General features: G+C 44.2%; 1 protein-coding gene across 1 annotated transcript in view; it reads right to left on the minus strand.

The window, feature by feature from the left end:
• VAT1L (vesicle amine transport 1-like) overlaps positions 1 to 20,674 on the minus strand; it is a 156,199-nt gene that overhangs the window by 83,692 nt on the left and 51,833 nt on the right. The window contains exon 4 of the mRNA XM_008570587.1: positions 4,793 to 4,935. Within this exon, the coding sequence (XP_008568809.1) occupies positions 4,793 to 4,935 (143 nt within the window). The remainder of the gene's footprint in view (positions 1 to 4,792; positions 4,936 to 20,674) is intronic.

A 20,674-nucleotide genomic window follows, 5' to 3' on the forward strand; every position in this document is an offset into this window, starting at 1 on the left:
GATTCTTCCTCCTGATTTTGGCACTTATCCTGTACACTGCGGCCAGATCAGTGTTTCATAGACTCACCTTCTATACCAGTGCTTAACTGCTTCAAATCTGTACAGAACCCTACATTTCTGACATAATCCAGTTTAAACCCCATTGAAGGGCTTTTAAGAGCCTCATCAATCTAGCCCAGCGATTCTTAACCAGGAGCAGCTTTGCTCATACCTGACCCCTCCTAGGGTGGGCAATGTCTGGAGATATTTTGTATTGTCATGACTTGGAGGGGAAGAGGGGAATACCAGCATCTCACCAGTTAAGCCAGGGATGCACAGGACAGCTTCCAACAACAGATGATCCTGCCCCAAATGTCTGTAGTGCTGACCTAGCCCTCTCCTGCCATCCCAGCATCTCACGCTGCCACATGCTTTCATACGGGCAGCCTGGCTTCCTCCCTGGCTCAGGGGCTGGCTCTGTGAGAGTGAGTGTGGGTAGAAGAAAGATCACAGGTTGTTGAACCCGAACCATCTGGGGTTGGGTCCCACGTGTAGCTGGGTGACACTTACTTAACCATGCTGCGCCTTGGTTCCCTCCTCTACTTCATAAACTGTGTAAGGCCCCAAAGCAAGCTTCTACATGTTCTTTCGGCTTCCATTTAGACATTGCTCCCCTGTGCTCCTCCAGCGCCCTGTACTTCCCTGTCAAGTGCTAACCCCACTGTCTTGTAGCTGCTCATTTAATGACCTGTCTTTCCTAGTTTGGACATTTCTGGTCAAGGGGATATGCTTATCTTGCTCACCGTTGTGTCTCTGTAGCCCTTTTGTAGGTATCAGTAATACCTGAATGAATGAATGAATGAATGAATGAACACAAGGTCTGAAATAATATTGTGCACCCATTTCCCACCAAATGAAGTTTAAAAATGTTTGATTTTTTGAAATACATTTTTTTACAGCTTTATTGAGATATGACATACAATAAACTGCACCTATTTAAAGTGAACAATGGGATGAGTTGTGACATAGGTTCACACCTGTGAAATCATCACCGCCATCAACATACTGAGCATACCCTTTTTGCCCCAAAGTTTTCTCTGGTCCTCTTGTAAACCAAGAGGAGTTCTGCAGGATAGAAAATTCATAGAATCACACACTTCTGAGGCCACATCTGGTCCTAAGATTCACGTTCCTTATCTGTAAAGCGAGAGCATTTTGCCTTGCAGGACTGTCGGAGGTACACAGAAATGGTCTAATGGAATGCTTAGTAGAGCGGGAAGAGACCAGCAAAGCACTGTTGCTATTGCCTGCCCTGCCTGTGCAGGCCCCCTTGCCTGCGGCCCTCTACACTTCCGTCTGCCTGCTGAAATCATTCTCACCCTTCCAGGGCCACCTTAGGGGCTATCCTTCTTGGGCTGCTCTCTCTGATCTTTATTTCTGAAGCCCAAGTGGTCAGGTGCACAAGATTCAAGCTTGCTAACTCTTTTGCTTGTTTTCACTTGTCATTTCTCTCCTCCCAAACAGAGAGAAGGCAGCTGATGTAAAGGTTAGGGGTTTGCATCATAAATACGACTTCTCCATTCCCTTTACAACGCCTGGCTCAAGGCTGAGAACATGTTCAAAAGAGGCTTACCGATTGACTGGTTTATAAAAGAGTTTGTACCTCAAGACATTTTATTATTTTTTTCCTACCTCATCACATACATAATAGTGTAACAGTATTTGTGATAAAAAAGTAAAGAGAAAACCCTCTGCGTTCCACTCCTGTTGCATGTCAGCGGTTGGATATTTTCCCTTTCCTGTTATTTTATGCCCATATGCACTGAGAATTTGTACAAAGCTGTGATCACAGTGTAGATGGATCTGCTATTCTGCTTTTTTCACTCAATACGCCACCATGGGCATTTTTTCTTTTTGTGACAGTCTTCATAATTATCACTTTTTTAGGGGCCGTGTAACACTCAAGCATAATCTACTGAACTGCTTCCCTTCTGTTGATAGTGAAGGCTGGTTCTGAATTTTCACTGCTACACACAATGCTATAATCCACCCTGTCAACATATGCTGAGCATGAACAATGAAGCGGTGCTTGGCTCTACAACAGGCAGCTTTGTACCTGCAGCTTTTATCTTCTTCTGGCTTATTTCCTGAGGGTAGTGTTACTGGAGCAGAGGACTTAAACATGCTTGCAGCTTTCCAGTCATTTTTAGCCTAATCCTAGGGTCTCTACTTAAAAACATAATGAACTGTTGGAAGTCACATTCGTAGGTGTGTGTAGGTAAGGTGGGTCTCAGATGCTGTTGCCATCTGCTCTGCTGACGTCAGAGAGATGACTATTCCACCCCCTAAGCTCCTCACCTTCCTTGGCCCATACTCTGCACCCCTGAGTCCCTAGTCGGAAATGATCTTCCTCTGGCCAACTTCTCATCCTTCAACTCTCAGCCAAAATCTCCCTCTTTGATGACATTTCCGATTTTCCCATGTGTATATACTCACTAGTATCTTGCATTTCTCCACCAGAGCACACACAAAAGTGTAAATCAATTAATTCTCTTTATAGTTTTACTTTTTGTCCCCTCTCCCCCAACTAGACTCTAAGCTCTGTGAGGACAGTTGACTCTCAAGGTGGTTATTGCTGGATATCTGGCCCTAGTACAATCCCTGGACCATCACAGACACTCAGTACATATTTGTTAAGCAGTGGGAATAAATGAAAGAATGCTTGAAAAAAATCCTTTAAGGGGGTGAAAGAAAAGATTATTCTCTAGATAGGAAGAATAAGTTACAGTGTTTGATAGTAGTGCTAGGTGTCTGTAATTAACAATAATTTATTATGTATTTTCAAATGGCTAAAAGAGAGGAGTTCAAACGTTCTCATCATAAAGAGATGATAAATGTTTGCAGTGATGATATGCAAATTAGCCCTGATTCGATGCATCACATGTATCAAAATATTACTCTGTACCTATAAATCCATACAATTATTGTGTCAATTAAAAAATAAAATAAGTAAAAGATTACAAAAGGAACCATGATAGTTCATTTTCCAGACCACAGCTTGAGAGATTCAAGTTAAAAGTGGGAAGAACTATCTGAGAAGTATGAAACTAGGCAAATGGAAGTCTTCAAAATCAGCCTGCAGGCTCTAGACATCAGAGAAACAGAGTGTGAACTTCTAATATTTAGCTTTAAAGCTCTCCTTTTATATCCTGCTAGAAATATGGGGACAACTTTAAATTACACACAAATCTCTACATTTAACATTTAAAAACAAATCTCAATATTCAGACCATCAGGAGACTCTTCTTTCCAAGAAACTTCCCAATTTTCACCAAATGTGCTCTCAGTCTATCACCTCAAACAACCAGCTCTCCCATCCTCTAGTCTTCTACTTTTCCACCTTAAGCTGTGATCTGGAGAAAATTGCTTCTTTATTACGATGCTGGCTGGGCAATTTAATCCCTTTGTACCTTACAATTCAGTGCTGGAACAGGAAAATACTGCAGCAGTGGCTCTGGGCCAGCTCTGAATCTACTCGGGAGCTGTGAGACACACAAATCATTGGCAACCCTGGTGGCAGCTGGGTTTTCCATCTGATCCCTGTGCTGATACTCACAAGGCCATGATCATAGCCCCAGGGCCACAGGTGGAATATGGATCAGGTTATAAAACAACATTCCCCAGGTGACTGCAACAGCCAGCAACGGATCTCCCAGCCTCCAGCCTCCCCACTCCCATTCATTCTCTACACACCACTGGTGATTGTTCAACACCCAGATCGGATCATGTCACCACTTTAGTCCTTTGGTGGCTCTTGGTCACTCCAAGGTTGGAGTCCACATTTTCTAACCTGGTGCAACATCTTTTTGTACATCTGACACCTGTCTCCTTTGCTAGCCTCATATCATGTCCCTTCTTTCCTTTCCCCGCAGGTGCCCCTTTGCCAATATTTGTAATTAGATCAGATAACCAGTCAACCTTGCACTTGCACCCCATTAAGCTTCCTTGCAGTTCTCTCAGCTTCTGAGGCACTTCCATTCCTCAATATGAGTAAACATGTTCCCTTTCTAGGGCACCCTCCCCCAGCCCCTTTCTTCCTAAGGGTTCCTTCTGCTCATGCTCCACTCTTCATAGAGGTGCTGTCTGTACAGCAGGAGCTGGGGCTCCAAAGTTGGAAAGCCTGGTCTGAATCCAGGCTCCATCACTTACCACTTGTGCCAGACCTGCATGGGTACACAGCTAGACAACATTTCCCAGTTTGCTTTCAGTAAGGTGTGGCCAAAAACCTGAGCACTAGAAATAGAATGTGAGTGGGATGTATGTTCCTTCTGGGGCTGGCCCATAAAACCCTTCCATTCATGGCCCTCAAGTGCTCTTTCCCCACCTGCCACTTAGAAGCAAAAGACTGTAAGATCAAAGACAATAGTGGAACCATAAGATGAGAAGAGCCTGGGTCCCTAAATCTCCTCACAGAAGATTATCCACCAAACATCCACCTTGGGCTGTTATGTGAATGAATGAGAAATAAACTTCTATGTATTAAGACAGTATAATAGTAGTTAGTATAACTTTAATACATTAGCTTTGCAAGTTACTTAACTTCTTTGTTCCTTGGGGATAATAATAAGATTTTTAGGATGATTAAATGAGCTAATATAGTTGATGTATTTGGCACAGAGCTAGTAATACTAAGCCCCTAATATATGTTTGCTATTATAACTATTATTTTCATGAGCCCTCCTTTAAATGAATGCTACTCTTCTTTGAGAGAAGAGCAAGGGCCAACATGGTGCTCTTCAGAGCAAGTACTCACCTTTTTACTTCTTGCACGTAGTCTGCATTTCTGTCAAAGAGGTGGGTCACGGAATCTTTGATTGCTTCATGCTTGAAAGTAGAAGCTGTTCCAAAGACAGTCACATTGGGGATGGTGGAACACAACTGAGCCACAGCTTGGCCCTGGAAGTGAAATATAATAACAAGTCACACACGAGACCACCATCTAACAACCAGTCTTTCTGGGTGCAGAGCAGGATTTCTCAATTTTGGCATGACGTATTTTTTAGGTTGGGTTAGTCTTTGTTGTAGGAGGCTGACCTGTGCACTGTAAGATGTTTAGCAGCATCTCTGGTCTTTACGTACTAATTGTCAGTAGCAATCCTCTTAGTTGTGGTAACTAAAAATGTGTTCAGACATTCCAAAATGTTCCCAAGGGGACAAAACCTCTTTTGGTTGAGAACCACTGGTATAAAGGAAAGTCAGTGACAGCCAGACAAATCGTAGCACCAAGACTTAATTATTATTTAACCACATTGAGTTAATGTGGCAATAATTGAATTGGTAATAATGCTGCCTTACTGCATAGGGATCTTGGGTGGTGTTTTAGTTTGGATTCCCCAGAAGCAGACCCTGAGACAAGGATTTGAACGTAAGTATTTTATTTGGAAGATGGTCTCAGTAAATAGCATGGTATTAAGACAGAAAAAGCAGGCAGCCAACAAAGGATGTGTTATCAAGCCCACATCCACTGTGGGCAACTGGAGCTCAGTCCCTCTGGGGAATTCCATGTGCAGGTGTAAAATACTCTGAGAGTTGTCCTGATTGGAGGGTGAGGAGGCTGGAGTATTTATCCAACAAATTTCCATCTGATATTGACTGAGGGCTGCTTCTGCAGCAGTAACTCTTGTGTCTATCCGGATTGTCATCATGTGGCAAGTGTGCTCCTACAGCCAGACAGAGCCCTTAGCAAACAACCTTCAGCGGGTTGAGTTGAGCGCAGAGAAGACATGGTGTGCTGACAGCATCTGCTACAGGGAGGTATCGAATGAGGTATATGGGACACAGGTCAAGGGCCTAGCACAAAATGCTAGTACTTAATAGGTACTCAATAAATCTCAATTATTTTTTCCCCTTACAGGCTTATTATATCCAGGGCTGAGATGTCCAGGCATATAATGAAGTTTTAAATATTAAATGGTCAACACAAGTTTTAAATATTAAATGGTCCAAGTGAAATCACAAATGTAGTCAGGAGTGGGTGATTTTCCATATTCTTTTTCAATATGGTTGAAATTTAAGTTTTTGGACATAACACTGTAATCATGGGCATTCAGAAATCTTCGAGTAAAAAACCCAATTTGCTGGTAATTCAGATGCATGCTAAAACCAAGCCCTGTCTCTTTCCATGGTTCCATCTGCCATTTAAAGGAGGGAAAGTGTTCACCCAAGTCATCTGCAATATTAATTTCTGCCTATCATCTTATTTACATGTCTTCATGTTGGTGGACTAAATCAGGTTGGCAGATCAGTTTATGGAAATGTTATCTTATCACCAGTTTCAATTAAAGGCAACACTGAGAGAATCATAGAATGTCAGGGTTGGAAGATCATCTAATTACTCTCTCCCCATCATTATTTTATAGATGACAAAAGGGAGACCCAGAAAGGTTAAGTTCACCCAGTTTTTCAGAGGCAGATCTGGGATTCAAAGTAAGGTCTCCTCACTGCCAGTTATTGCCATTTTCTATTGTGCCAAGCTGTCTACTTATTTTGACATTTTAAGCTAAGCAGGCTTCTAAGTTGCTACCTAAAATAGACATGCTATTGGCACGCTCGGTTGGAGGTCAACATTTCAGAACATGAGCATGAACCTAAGACTCTAGACAGGCTATAGTTCTCTGTTGTGAGAATAGTTTTGATATTTGCTTAATTTTTTTCACAAGAATTTAAAGAACAAAAGGTGGACTATACTTCCTAGTGAGTGTAAATATCAGCAACAAATTCTCTAAAATTCACTGGCCTGAGATATGCCATGGTTACAGATCCATATTAATAAGGCTTGAGTTAACCTTGTCAGTACTGGGATGAAAAATTAGAATTATTTCCAATATCCCTGTAGTCCCTTCTGCCCTCTGTCCTATTCAGACATGACATTTACTCATGCAACTGTTTTTCAAATTTTCAGTGTACTAGCCACTCTGTGCTAGAGATTCCAGAGTGTCAGAAACAGTAGGCATCTCTTAAACTCCAGTGCCAAGCTGCCCACTGTGTCCTGGGCTTGCATATCTGATTGCAATGTGATTGCACATGTGATTTTGGAAGGGACGCAAATAAAGCAAGAACCCTCCTCTTACTGCACGCCCTGCTTCAGTGGATCTGACTGCACCATTCACCCCCACTAACTCCAGGAATCTGGGCGTCCTCCTGGATGCATGCCCCCACATCCAACTAGTCAGCACACACATTACTTCTTTCTCCTCAACACCTGTCACTGTCCCTTCTTAGTCTGGGGTATTATATCTCCTCCTTGCATTATGACCATGCCCTTCTAACTGGCTTGGCTGTTTCCAAGCGTCCTCCTGACATCAGAGTGATTTTTCTCAAACACAACACTGAGCATTTCACTATTTGTTCCCAAACTTCCCAATGCCTATCATGGCTTTCAGAATAAAGTGTACACCCTTCAGTTTATCACACAAGGCCAGCCCTCTGTGATCTGACCAACTCTGCTTTGTGAATACATTTCCCTCCATTTTTCCAGTATCTACTTCCTAACATCATTTAGAACTTGAGCCACCATGGATCTGCATTAGACACAAGCCTGGAGCTGTGCAGCCTTCACCTCATGGCACTCTCAGAAGGAGGAAGAAGCCAAGGCCAACAGAGGTGAGGTGCCTGGTCTGAGGCCACCAGAGTAAGAGCTGGGTTGGCTTCACTCCTGGTTGCTGCATTTGCCAGCTGAGTGACACACAGACGCCTCTGTTCACTCATCTTAAATATATACAGAGGAGGGTTGTCGTGGGGTTAGACGATATCATCCATCAAAGAGCTGAGAACAGTGAGCGCTGAATAAATATTTGCTATCTCTACTGCTAAGACTACTATTACTATTTCCCTTAGATTATTATCATATCACAGCAGTGGCGTATCCACTATCCTACCATTAGCTCCTGAATGTCTTATTCTCTTTGTGTTAGTCCATTTCTGTTGCTTATAGTGGAATACCTAAAATGGGGTAATTTACAAGAAAACAAAATTTATTTCCTATAGTTTTAGAGGCTGGAAGTCCTCGGCCTGGGATGTGCATCTGATGAGGGCCTTCCTCTGGGTGGAAACTCTCCTCAGGATCCCATGGTGACCAGGGTATCACACGGTGAGCATGACAAGAGCAAAAGAGCTAACCTGCTCACTTGCACTCCTTAAAAAGCCATCAGAACCATGCCCATGATGACCCATTAAACCATCAACCCATTACTCCATGAATGGATCAATCCATTTGTGAGGGCACAGTCCTCATGATCCAATCACCTCTTAAAGGCCCCACCTTCCACCACTGTATTGGGGATTAAGTTCCAACATGACTTTGGGGGAACATTCAAGCCACAGCACTATTATTCTAGCATAGTGCCAGTTTTCTCACATGCCTGTCCCCTCTCAGTCATGCCCTTCTTTCCATTTTCTCTTCAAATCAGAGCCATTCCCGCCTCAGGTCTCTTTTCTTCCAGAAACTCTTTCCAGCATCCCAGATAGGCTCGGTTGCCCTCTTTTGTGCCCCTGCAGACCTGTGGTTCCTTCCTCCAGGATGGTGGCACCACAGCTTTCTTGGCTGCCGACTGACCCATACTGTAAGCTCACTGTGGACAGGGATGGTTGTCTCCATGGGCTCTGTACCCCGGTGCCCAGTGCAGAGCCGGGTACCCAGCAAGTGTTTGGTAAAACTTATTGAATGGAGGCATGAGAAATGAGAGGGGTTCAGTGTATTGGGGCAGCACCCCAGTATAATTTTGCAGCTTTCAAATCCTTTAGAGTTGGAATAAAGCAGAGATTTAATTAATTATGATATATAACATATAAATATTCTATATATAAGTATATAATACAAAAGTATTACATTATATATAATTAAAATAATGTATAATTAGTATTCTGTATGTATTGGTATTAGACATATATTATATAATTAGTACTAAATACATATTTAATTAATAATGTATGAATATAACATTTAATTAATAATAATTTGAGTTATATTTACAATAACATAATGAAATCAGTACGCTATATAAGTATTGTATATAAGCTTATGTAATAACTTATTATTATGTAAGTGATAAGGGGTGGAAAACACAAATTCAGTACACATCTATTGGCAGCTTCTTAGTTCTCCAACAACTCACTCAGGCAATGAGAGGTCCTTACAAGATCCTCAATGATATATATATATGTTTTTTCGTGTCCGGCAACGAATCGCAACCCTCAGTGTCGCGCCCATACTGGACCGGGACCGGCAACGGGATCTCAACCCTCGGTGTTGCGCCCGCACCTCGCTCAGCCAGTGAGCGGCCGGTCTGTATGTGGGATCCGAACCCTCGGCGGGAGCGCCGCCGTGCTCCCAAGCGGCGCACTGTAGCAGTGCGCCACCGGGCCGGCCTCCTCAATGATATTTTTTAAAGTATATAATGCTCAGCATTCTATATTAAAGCAGAAAAGTGCTTTCCCTCACATTTATAGAAAATCTGTATTCTCCCCTCTCCAACTCCCAAGGTGAGTGCAGGATCAGTCTCTCATTTATCCTCATTTCTCCTAGGTGCCTAGCAAATAGCATGGACTCAATAAACATTTGTGGAAGATGGAATGAATTTTCAATAAAAAGGATTTTGACTCTCAGCCTCTCTGTTACTTCATTGACTCATTCATTCCAGCATTACAGGGCTATTTAATGAGTGCCTCCAGTGGGTCAGACACCAGGAGAGATGCTGAAAATATAAAGGTGAACAAGCTACTATGCCTCTGTCATCTTGGAGCTTGCATTCTAAAGAGGCAACAGATGTTGATAAAATAAATATATCATTAAAAGTATAATTATACACCTAAACCATGAGGATGAGAACATCAGTTCCAACCACTGAACCACTGGGATAAGACCACATTCGTGCACTCTGTTTTTGCAAATATGCAGCACATGAGGGGCATGCATTACAGCGGCGTGCATGTGTGTGGGCGTGTGTGGGCGCGTGGGGGGAGAGACTAGAAAAGGAAGAGGAAAGGAACCTCCTGGGGGCAAGTTACTTTTTCTCAAATGTTTCATGTGATTGGGGTAAGTTAATCTCTCTGTGCCTCAGTTTCATTATTTTAAAAATGGGAACTTAGACTTGATGATCTCTGTAGTTTCTCCAGCTCTAAGATTTCTAGGTCTCACTGACTGATCCTTTAGCTGAACCAAAGAAAGTCTATTTGAAGAAGTCTCCCCAAAAGAATGAAAGTTGACTCTATTCTCAGTTTGATGAAAAATGGTGAAATGATGAAAATGCTTTCTATCACTAGCTTGACTGTTTCTGAGATCAGTTTTTAAACAGAATTCTGTACATCTCTTCCAAAAGTTGTTTTCACTTTTAAACAGCTCACGGAAACCACAGACCATTAATGTGGTCAAAGAATGGAAAAGAATTAGCAGCAAGAGCTTTTGAATGTACCATGAGACCACCCGGAGGAAACAGTGAGGTTAAATTTTGTTCTTCCAAAGAATTGCCAGTTTATTTTCTCATCTTCACAGATGCACAGAGACACTCAGATTAGCAGAGATAACTGTTATCACAAAATCTAGTGCACTACACTAGAGCCATACATCTGCTTTTCTCATGACAGGACAAACTCCCATGTTGAGGTTCAGACACAGGGTCAGAAACACTTTTCTCAGACCACGCTGGCATTTGCCTGCTCAACAACTCTGTTGTGCCAATCGTGAGAAGAAGAGAAAATTCAAATCCCACTGTATGGGCTACGCCATGTGACCATCAAAGGCAGCAAAGAATATCCTATGCTCTCACCTACTACGCTCTAAGAATCAGTCACTTTTCTTCTTTAGCTTGTTTGTCACTGCAAAGCTGTTGACTCACACACGACACTCCCTAGAGCACAAAGGTGCTGAGAATCTCAGTAGCAAGGGGAGACTTGGTAGATGGTGTCTTTTATCTTATTATTTTATTTTACTCATTATATAGATCAGCACTCTCAACGTGCAGTGGCAGAACCACCAGCATCAACATCACCCGGGGACTTACTGAAATTCAGACTTTCAGGCCCCACCCCAGACCTACGGAACTGGAAACTCTTGGGTGGGGCCCTGCCATCTGAGTATTATCAAACCTTCTAGAGGATTCTGACACAGCGTAAGTTGAGAACCACTGACGTAAATCATCCTTAATGGTACCATCTGTGTGATTTAGATGAGAAAGCCCTCATGATGCTCAGAATATCGGGGGGATGGGATCTGATGATTAGTATATATTCTATAAGTTCCTTGGGGAATTCTGATGCGCAGCCAGTGCCAAGATCCACTGCTCTATAAAGGCTTCCTTCCTCTAATTTGCTCAGTTATGGCATCGTAACAAGCCACTTCTCTTTTCCTAGTTGAAGCTGACATCACTGTTCATGAGTTAGTATATGAGAGCCTGTAGACTGGGGCATGCCTAACACAGTCTTCTGTGAATCAGAGATGCAAGAAGAGAAAATAGGCCCCTGTCCCCCTTAGCAGGGTCTGAAGCTCTTGACACTTGGAGATGCTCAACCTCCCTGCTCCCTGGGGCACAGCCATTGCTACATTCACTGAGTTTTCCCAGCAAAGGTGACTATTCAAACACTTTACTCAGACTACTCTGAGCTCACTGCAGAGACACGGGGTTAAGAAGCACGTGGGGCAATGTGGTGAAGCGTGTAGGTTGGTTCAGTCAACCCCACCTGCACTGAGCTTCCTGTGTGCCAGACAGGGTTTGAGGTTCCCTACAAATGACAGCTCATTTGATCTTCGTCATGACCTCCAGGAGGTAGGTACTAGTTCATCCTCATTTTCCAGGTGAAGGAACTGAAGTACAGAGAAGTAAAGTAACTGCCCACAGTCACACAGCAGTAGCAGAGACGAGATTTGAACCGACATTGTCTGGCTCCAGCTTCCAGTCTTAACCACTGTGCTACAGGACAGTAGGTCTGTAGGTTGCATGGAGCGAGGAAGGGGAGCCACCTTTCACTAGCTATTACTGTGCCAGGTAATTACACACCTGATTCTACCCTGCCAACATCAAATTCCCATCATGAAGACAGGCTCAGAAGGGCAAGTAAACCTACTCAAGCTTATCCTCCTAGTAATTGGAAACAGGCTCAGAGAGTCTAAGGACTAGCAACAGGAAGCAATAGGATTTAAACTCAACCTTCCTTATTGCTAAGCCCAGGTTCTTTGTGCTTTGTCACTGACCTCCAAAGCAATGAAACAGAAAACGAGATGATGCAGAGCCTGCAAGAAGGTGAACTCCCTGGCTCCCGCACCTGCGTCAGTTCCGGACTCTCTCTCCTGGTTGACTGTGGGAAAGTCGAGCCTGGTTGAGCCTTATATTTCTCTTTAGATCAGAGACGATAATGACTACTCCATGATGTCAAGTCGGGTCAAGAGAGGTGACATACATGATGTGATTCACCCGGGGTTGACCCAGAGCATGTGTCAATAGCTGGTTTCTTCTCCATCAGCCTCCAAAACCACCTCCCCTGGGAAGCCTTCCCCCAGATCCCTGGAGTTGATATCTTCTGCTTTGCCCCAAACTCACTGCCATCACTACCCAGTCATCCCTCACTCTACTGTGATTCTCTCCTGCCATCTCCTCCTCTTTCCTTCTCTGTCCCGCTCCTCTTTCTTCTCTGTCTCTCTCTCTCTCTTCCTTCTCAAAAATCTCTTTCCTTTGCATCTTCCACTGGGCTGTAAGCTCCTAAAGGAGGGACCACATCTAATTCCCCTCTGTATCCACAGTGTCTGGCCCACTGCACAGGTACCTGTGAGTTGAACGGAGGAAATCGCAGAAGACACAGAAATTTGGTGAGCAAAGAGCAAGTGATCAAAAGGGACCCACAATGTCAGAGGGTGACTGGGGACTAGGGTGGGAGATGTGTGTCCTTCCCAGAAAAGAGAAGGCTTAGAAGGAAGGTCCAGTGACTGCTTGGTCGGCTCCCTTACTTTGTCCCTGGGTGGACGTGGACAAGGTCTGCGCCACTGAGACACAGCCCTTTGGCAGTGTGGTTACAACTTTACATCAGTGATGTGGGGAAATTTACATGCATGCCAACTGTAAATATTTTCTTTTCTTTTCAACCATGCACGTGGAGTTGGGGAATGGATAAGATGAGGGTAACAACTAGGGAGGAATAGGAAGAATGTTAGGATAAAATAGGTTTGGGCATAGAAGTGTATTTCCCAAAGGGCCACCAGAGCCTATGACAGCCTATGACAGATCATGGCATGGGTTCATCCTAAGGCAGTTGGCAGATGCTTCCCAAGCTGGGCTGAGGTGGATCTGCCCCTCTTTTTGCCCCTCCCACTCCTTGACCACCTGCAAGCAGAAGCCTGCTTCCAAGAATCTGGTCACCTGTGGGGACAGAGGCAAGTGTTCTTTAAGAGATTTGGCAACAATGACTCCCAATCCCCAGCATGAGTGCAGCTCCCCACCCAGAGCCTGAAACACCTGGGCAGATTCCCCCCAGCTGGGTGTCCTGATGACCAGTCATCACTGAGCACAGCACGCAGCTTCAAGATGGAGGGTGGAGGGAGGTGACTTTTGCTTTCCCAAAGTTCCTCCTAGGAGGTGGCTCATGAGCCTGGGGCCTTCTGGGATGATGTACCACTGACAGCCGTCTTTTGCTCCGGCAGGGAAGGTCAGCCTGCACTTGCCGTACAGTGTGTTTAAGGGTCCAGCCAGCATGGAGTATTTTTGTTTGAGCAACAGGGAGAAGCACCCAAGACAGGGGTGGGAGAGAAGCACAGGGGGTGGCCTTGGAGAAAGAGACTATAGGAGGTCCCCTCTTTCAGAAAAAGACCCAAAGCATGATGGCTCTTAAGGGAGCCTTGGGCACACAGGAACAGAAAAACTGAGTCCCGATCCTGCTTCTACCATTTCAGTGGTGTGCACCTGAGTCCCTCTAAGGATCAGGAGGGACTGGAGCACAGTCTCTGAGGGCCCCATTTGAGGCAGCTCAGCATTTGGGGGGAGGAGAAAATGGATATTAGAGTCAGGCAAGCCTGAATTTGAAACCTAGTTACATACCATTGGGCTGTGTGACTCTGGAAAGCTACTTCATTTCTCTGAGCCTCAATCATCTCACCTACAAATGGAAAAAGGGCTAACTACCCCAACACATTGGTTAGAAGCTTACAAGCCAACAGACTAGCGTACTCAGTGCAGTGCCAGGCATGGGGCAGATGCAAAGGAAGTTTTAGGGCCCTTGCTCTTCTTACCCTGAAGACCAAACCATTCTGTGTTAGGATCTTCAGTCTACTAATTCCAGGTAAAATAGCTTTTTCTCATGCCTTCTGGGAATTACAATTGTCAACTGGTAGCTGAGTTGGAAGGGTTCAATCTGTAACCACCACCCACTACCCAACCACAGTGTGAATTAGAAAGATGGACCTCTACCGCCTGGCAGGCAGAGCTATGAGCCCTAGCTGGCAACTAAAGTGCAAACATCCCTCACTTGCCTCATAGGTTGGGTGTTTTCTTGAAGTGTACAGCCTATACAAATGCACATGGTAACTCTATGCACCAGCTCTTGTGGGGATCATACCAAGTCTTGTGTCTCTCATCAGCAATACTCTCCAAGTGATGGAGGCCATGCACAGCCACAGGACAACCCAGAGCCCACAGACTGCCACATTGCCTGAGAGTTGGACTCAAGAAACCATGTATCTGGAATCTTGGCCAGGGAGCAGTCTGGCCCACCAGATGGCAAAGTCCCCTTCATAGGGCTCTAAATCACAGAGGGTCAGAGTCACTTCCAGGCTGGCTGCTTTCCATGTAGTGCATTTGGATACATTTCCTGGATGATTGCATTTGCATAGTGGGATGCCAGATTCACATTTCCAGCCAAATTACAATTTGTACCCACAGTTTGAAGCTGTGGTTTTGATAAATGCATATCTTTCAACCAAAAAGTTAAAAAGAAAATAAAGAATCAAACCACTATTAGGTAGGGTGACCATATAATTTATTGCCTAAATCGGGACTCTTTGTGAGAGTAAAAGTAGATGCTATTATTAATTTTCCTTAATCAACAGGCATATACTGGAAGTGTCTTGGGAAAATTGGGTCGTATAGTCACCCTAATATCGAGCTGAGGGAAAGAACTAATAGGTGGCCAGGAGAGAAGAGCAGACACAGGAGCATCAGAGACACTTGGATTCTGATCTTCCACTCATCACTTGAGCGACCCTAACCTATCAGAACTGATAGCCTTATCTATAAAGTTGAGATGATGTTACCCATCTCATCAGGTTACCATGAGTGTTAAATAGCATAACAGCATAGAGCCCTGCACAGCATCAAGCACAAAGCGAGGACGTAGGAAACAGAAACTCACTCTCCCACTCCTCTTGTCTTTGCCCACTTACTACAATGCTGCACCCTGACCACAGAGATTTGCAAATCAGCATGTAACAGTGCCCGGCAGAAAGCAAGCGCCCTTCCTTGGGCTGATAGTTTTCACCACTCAGCCTCCTGCCTCTGTGCCGTGTTCCAAGTGTGTGTGTTCACTGAAGGTACCTCATTAATGAGGTCTCTCGACAGGAACAGGAGCCTGCCCTTGGTTCCAGCACCTTCTGATGTGATCAACAATTTCATTTGAAAGCACCGTCCTGTCATGAACAACTCAAATTTTCAAATCACTGCTCTGCTCCTGCAGCCATCAGAGATCAGACATTGGGACTCTTTCTGTGACTTCAGATGCCGCCACTGAGGTTCTGAACTGGGCGGGACAAGGCCCATCACGGTGGGAAGGTGACATCAGATGCTTCTGGATCAGAGTATGTTTAACTGCCAGTCCTGTAGGGAACTGACAGGCAGTGGATGGGTCTCCAGATAGGAGTTCCCCTGGGATGCTGAGTCCTATTCATGGCCCCCTTCCTACCTCTCCGTCCTCAGACCAGCTCTCTCTGAAGGGCAACACCCTTCCCAAAGCTCTTTGTCCTGCCATTTCATATTAAAGACAGACTTTCAAAGTTAGCTGGCTTTCTTCATGAATGCAATAAGAGTGCAATTATTTCACTCTTAACATTGCTTACGAAGCCATCTTCCTTACTCAAACAGTGACACCCCAGACCAATGCTATGTGTTTAGTCACCTCTTTGTCTGGAGCCTGCAACACAGAGCCAGGCAGACAGAAGGTGTTCACAAAATGTGGAGATGAATGAATGAAGGACAATCTCTTTGCATTTTTTCTCTTTGGCATCTTGGTGACACCCTATTCCTTTCATGACATCCTTCTCATGGTCTTGCATGTTTCACATGTTTGTTTATTGTTTCCTTCTGTAGATATTTATGTGCCATGCACATAACTCAATGTGCCATGTACTGTGCACCTACTTTTGCCACACACTGTGCTAGGTTCTGGGTACTAAGTGGAATCTTCTGGAGACAGATCACCTAGAAGTACTCCTGATTATATTTACTGGCCAGCTGGAATTGGGCAAGTCACATAAGCATTCAGAACACTAGCTATTTGTACATGTGCATGGTAATGGTGCCCTCTTTAGGGTGGGCATAAGGAGAGAAAGAGATGACCTATGCAAAGGACTTAACACACTGCCTGGCTCCAGCTAATATTAATGTTAAGGACTTCAGCTCCTTTCCTGTCTCTCCAGCAAGATCTTGGAGCAGGCAATCCCACTGTAAAGTCCTTATAAATGCAATAACAGTCATCTTGCTCCTCCCTTGGTTTTGCCACTTGACTGTAGAACGGCACAGTGGCCTCGCTGGGCTCTTTTTACATATGTGCATGAGACGAATTTCGTGCATGGTCCAGTAAACAGGTGATCTTCCTTGGGCAACAGCTTCAATTTAGCTTTCTCTTTTACTCACAGCAAATTGTATGGCATGCTACCCTGCATTTTCAAGCTCTATCATGTCCACACTCTGATGGAGAGGCAGGACATGGATCCTCAGTTTTATCAGAAGTCAAGTGCACACATGGGTTAAAATATGATGACCCACCTTGCCAAGGTTTTGAGGTGCCCCGCTGGCACAGTATGAGGGCAACACAATTCCAAGACCACAGGTTTACATGTCAGAGGCATGGGGGGGAGCGCAGGAGAGGCAGGGGTTAGGTTTTTGTCTCCCTGCCTCCTCCCACACACCCACTGCTTTTGGCAACTAGATATTTATAGATTGTAATCAACCAAAGAACTAAAGGTAAATCACTCACCATTTTAGAGTTTCCTGTCTGCTTCCTCATTCCCCAAAAGTTCTTGGATGGCTAAAAGCAATTACTTCCTCAAGCACAACACAAACTCTGAATACATTAATTAATAAGCTCTCTTTATACACTTAGGCGTCAGAAAATAAATGCCACATTTTGCAGTGGAGGAAGCTACTCTAAGCTGTACTAAGCTCTTTTTAAAAGGATTATTATGAAAGGAACACATGTTCATGCTCATTGTAAAGAATGAAGCTTGGAAAATACAGAAAACTATAAAAATGTCAACTGTAATGTTATATCTCAGAGAAAAACAGTCTACATAATTATGTATTAACAATATTTGGTTATCCACAGATTTGGAATCACACTTAATATACCACTGTGCACCCTGATTTTTTTTTTCTTTCTAAGCTTATATTATGAGAATTTTTGTGGGTCATGAAAAATCATGAGAAAATTAACACCATCATTTTGAATGGCTGCAAAATATTCCCTTGTATGGGTGTACTATAATTCCTTCTAACCAATCTCTGTCATACAGGAAATTCTAATGTTATACTATTACAAACCATGTTTTAGTGAACATCTTTGTACATAGATCTTTCACTGTAAGGTTCAGAAAGCAAAGTCTCAATCTGTCTTATCTACTACTGTATATGTTGTGTCTAGCACACTGTTGGACAAACTGTAGATGCTCAATGTTTGAATAGAGACTGGCTGTCTGACTAACTCTTTGATTATTTCTTTGGAAGATATTGCCAGTAGTTAGGGTTGTACCCTATATTTTATATGGTAACTGTACCACTATGAAATTACGAGGTCACAGGGCTCAGTAAAGTTCTAAAGAGAAAATGTAGGGCAGCAACACAGGAATTTCATTCTCGGTGGCCCACAGAGAGATAAAGCAGAGCGTGCTGAGGGCTGTTTCTGCTTTGAAGAATACACGTTGGTATTGGGAAATGAAACATGGTCACTAGCTTAATGGCATACAAGCTGCTTTAAGTAACGAAACTGTGTCTACATGGAGCTCACATTTTGATGATAACGTAGTCATTTATTAACTCCACATACCTAATGCATCCTCCCCTGTGTAATTAAGAACCTCATTATCATTACACAGATGCTGTCTGCCTCAAACAGGTGAAGTTCATCAATTTAATTTGATCCAATAATTGCCAAGCACGCACTCCATCCTGGACCCTGTGGTCTGAGCTGGAAGCACAGAGATTCCTAAGACCCAGTCTAACTTCAAGAAGATCCATCTAGCATAGAAAGAACAATGGGTAATTGCAGCATCTGAGTGCTTGGCATAGAGAGGCAGTTAAGGCATAGCTGTTTAGTGGATGGGTAGGTGAATGGATGGACGGATGCAGTCTGGTGAGGACGATGTTAGAAAGACAATGTAGAGGGTGTAGAGGTGGGAGAGCAGGGAAGGCTTCGGTAACATTTAAATGATGAACAGAAATTTGCTAGCCAGAGGAAAAGGGCTGGTGAGAAGGGATTATGGAGAAGGATGCTTGAGTTAATCTTTGCCTAATCATAAAAGATTTGTTCAGAGGGCTCGAGTTTCCCCCAAACAGACCCTAAGATAAAAACTTGGGTGCACGTAGTTTATTTGGGAATTGATCCCAGGAAGTAAGACACAGGAGAAGGGGGGTGAGGCACAGAAGGGAGGAAAGCCCACGAAGTGACTCATCCCAGTGAGCAACAGAGCTCCATTCCAATGGGGACCCTCTGAGAGACGATGTAGAACACACATCACAATTCTCCCTCCAAGGGGAGGACACTCAAATTTATTCCCAACTCTCACCCACACTTGCTGAGGGATGCTTCCAGGGACATTAGCTCCGAGGTGCTTCCAGCCTGCCCCAAGCATGGGCCAAGCTGCAAACAAGAAAACGACCTCAGGCAGAGAGCTACGAGAATCTGTGGCATGAACCGGGACTGTCTGCACTGACCTCAGAGATGGGAGTGTGGGTGGGGCATCCAGGGTGTGTGCTACAAAGCCCAGTGGGCAACAGGCCAGATCTCAGCAGGCAAACTCTGTCACCAGACAAGGAGAAGAATACTGTTCCAATGACATAATCCCATTGGCAGTTCTTGCCTGGATGCTGTTTCCTGAAGCCTGCAAGGTGCATCTTTCTGCTTTTCACATAACTGCCTCCTTGTTTCTGTTTAAGTGTCAGTGAGGACATCTTTGATGATGCAATCTGCAGTAGGTCCCTTTCCCTGTTATTCTGTGTGATAGCACCTTGATCCTCTCCTTCATTTTATATAAATATTCATTACATACGTATGCATGTGTATTAGTCCATTTCTGTTGCTTATAACAAAATATGTGGAACTGGATAATTTATAAAGAAAATGAAATTTATTGCTTACAGTTTTGGAGGCTGGGAAGTCCAAAGTCCAGGGAGCGCATTTGGTGAAGGCCTTGGTGGTGGTAACAGTGACCCAGGAGTCTCACATGGCAGAAACTGGGGGAGCAGAGAGAGACTAACCTCTCATGTGCTCTTATTTTAAAGGCCTCAGAACCACACCCCTGACCACCATTATTAATCCATTCACTACTGTATGGTCCTACAATCTAATCACCTCTCCCACATTTCAATTAGCATAATAAGATTTCCCACTTTCAATAGTTACAGTGGGGATTAAGCTTCAGTGAGGTTGGGGGTGGGGTATCCAATCTATAGCAGTATGTGTGTATATATTTTTTACACACACCTATATAACATGCGTATGTGTATATACCTTTGTTTGCTATGACGATGTGCCTGTCTCCCTTATTTTGTTTGCCATTGCATTCCAGATACCCAGCATCTGCCTGGTACATAGTGAGTGCTCAATAAAGGTCTGTTGGGTGCTCGAATAAGGCCCCCACATGCCTCATGCACTTTCTGGCAGAGGCAGGCTCGTCTCCTGCACTGCCAACCTCTACAGGCCCAGGCCTCAGGTCTAACCATCTCTCGAGGGGTCCCGTGGCTGAGGAACGACCTGAGTAACAGGAAGTGAGACTGGACTCGACCTGGTCCAGTGAAGGGGAGCCTAGGCCTCACCTTTTTCTCATGGTGGCAATAGGCTCTAGACAACAGGGCTCCTTTCAATCGCTGCTCCAGAGGCTTAAAATATTTGCCCTCCTTAATGCATTCCTGATTGGATATGTCTCCTAATCACATCAAATCCAGGATTTCAGCCTCACCAGTGTAATTAACTCCCTGGAAAGTTTAGAACTTTCTGTGGGAGAACTCAGGGGTCCCTGGCAAGTAAGGGTTACCAGTTAAAATTTGTATTTGCTAAATCTAGCAATGCTACTGGGACTGACCTTCTGCTGGGGCTCCGGAGATGAGGGGAGTAATGTGCTCACCCCTCCAAGCTGGGGCAGCTTGGTGCATATCCACCACCTTGCTTTGTCCCACAAGCTTCACCCCTGTTCTCCCATTGGCCAACCGGCTTTTCAGAGGTCAATGTGACC

Source organism: Galeopterus variegatus, unplaced genomic scaffold, assembly GCF_000696425.1.
Source record: "Galeopterus variegatus unplaced genomic scaffold, G_variegatus-3.0.2 Scaffold617, whole genome shotgun sequence".
In the NCBI taxonomy this organism is placed as follows: domain Eukaryota; kingdom Metazoa; phylum Chordata; class Mammalia; order Dermoptera; family Cynocephalidae; genus Galeopterus; species Galeopterus variegatus.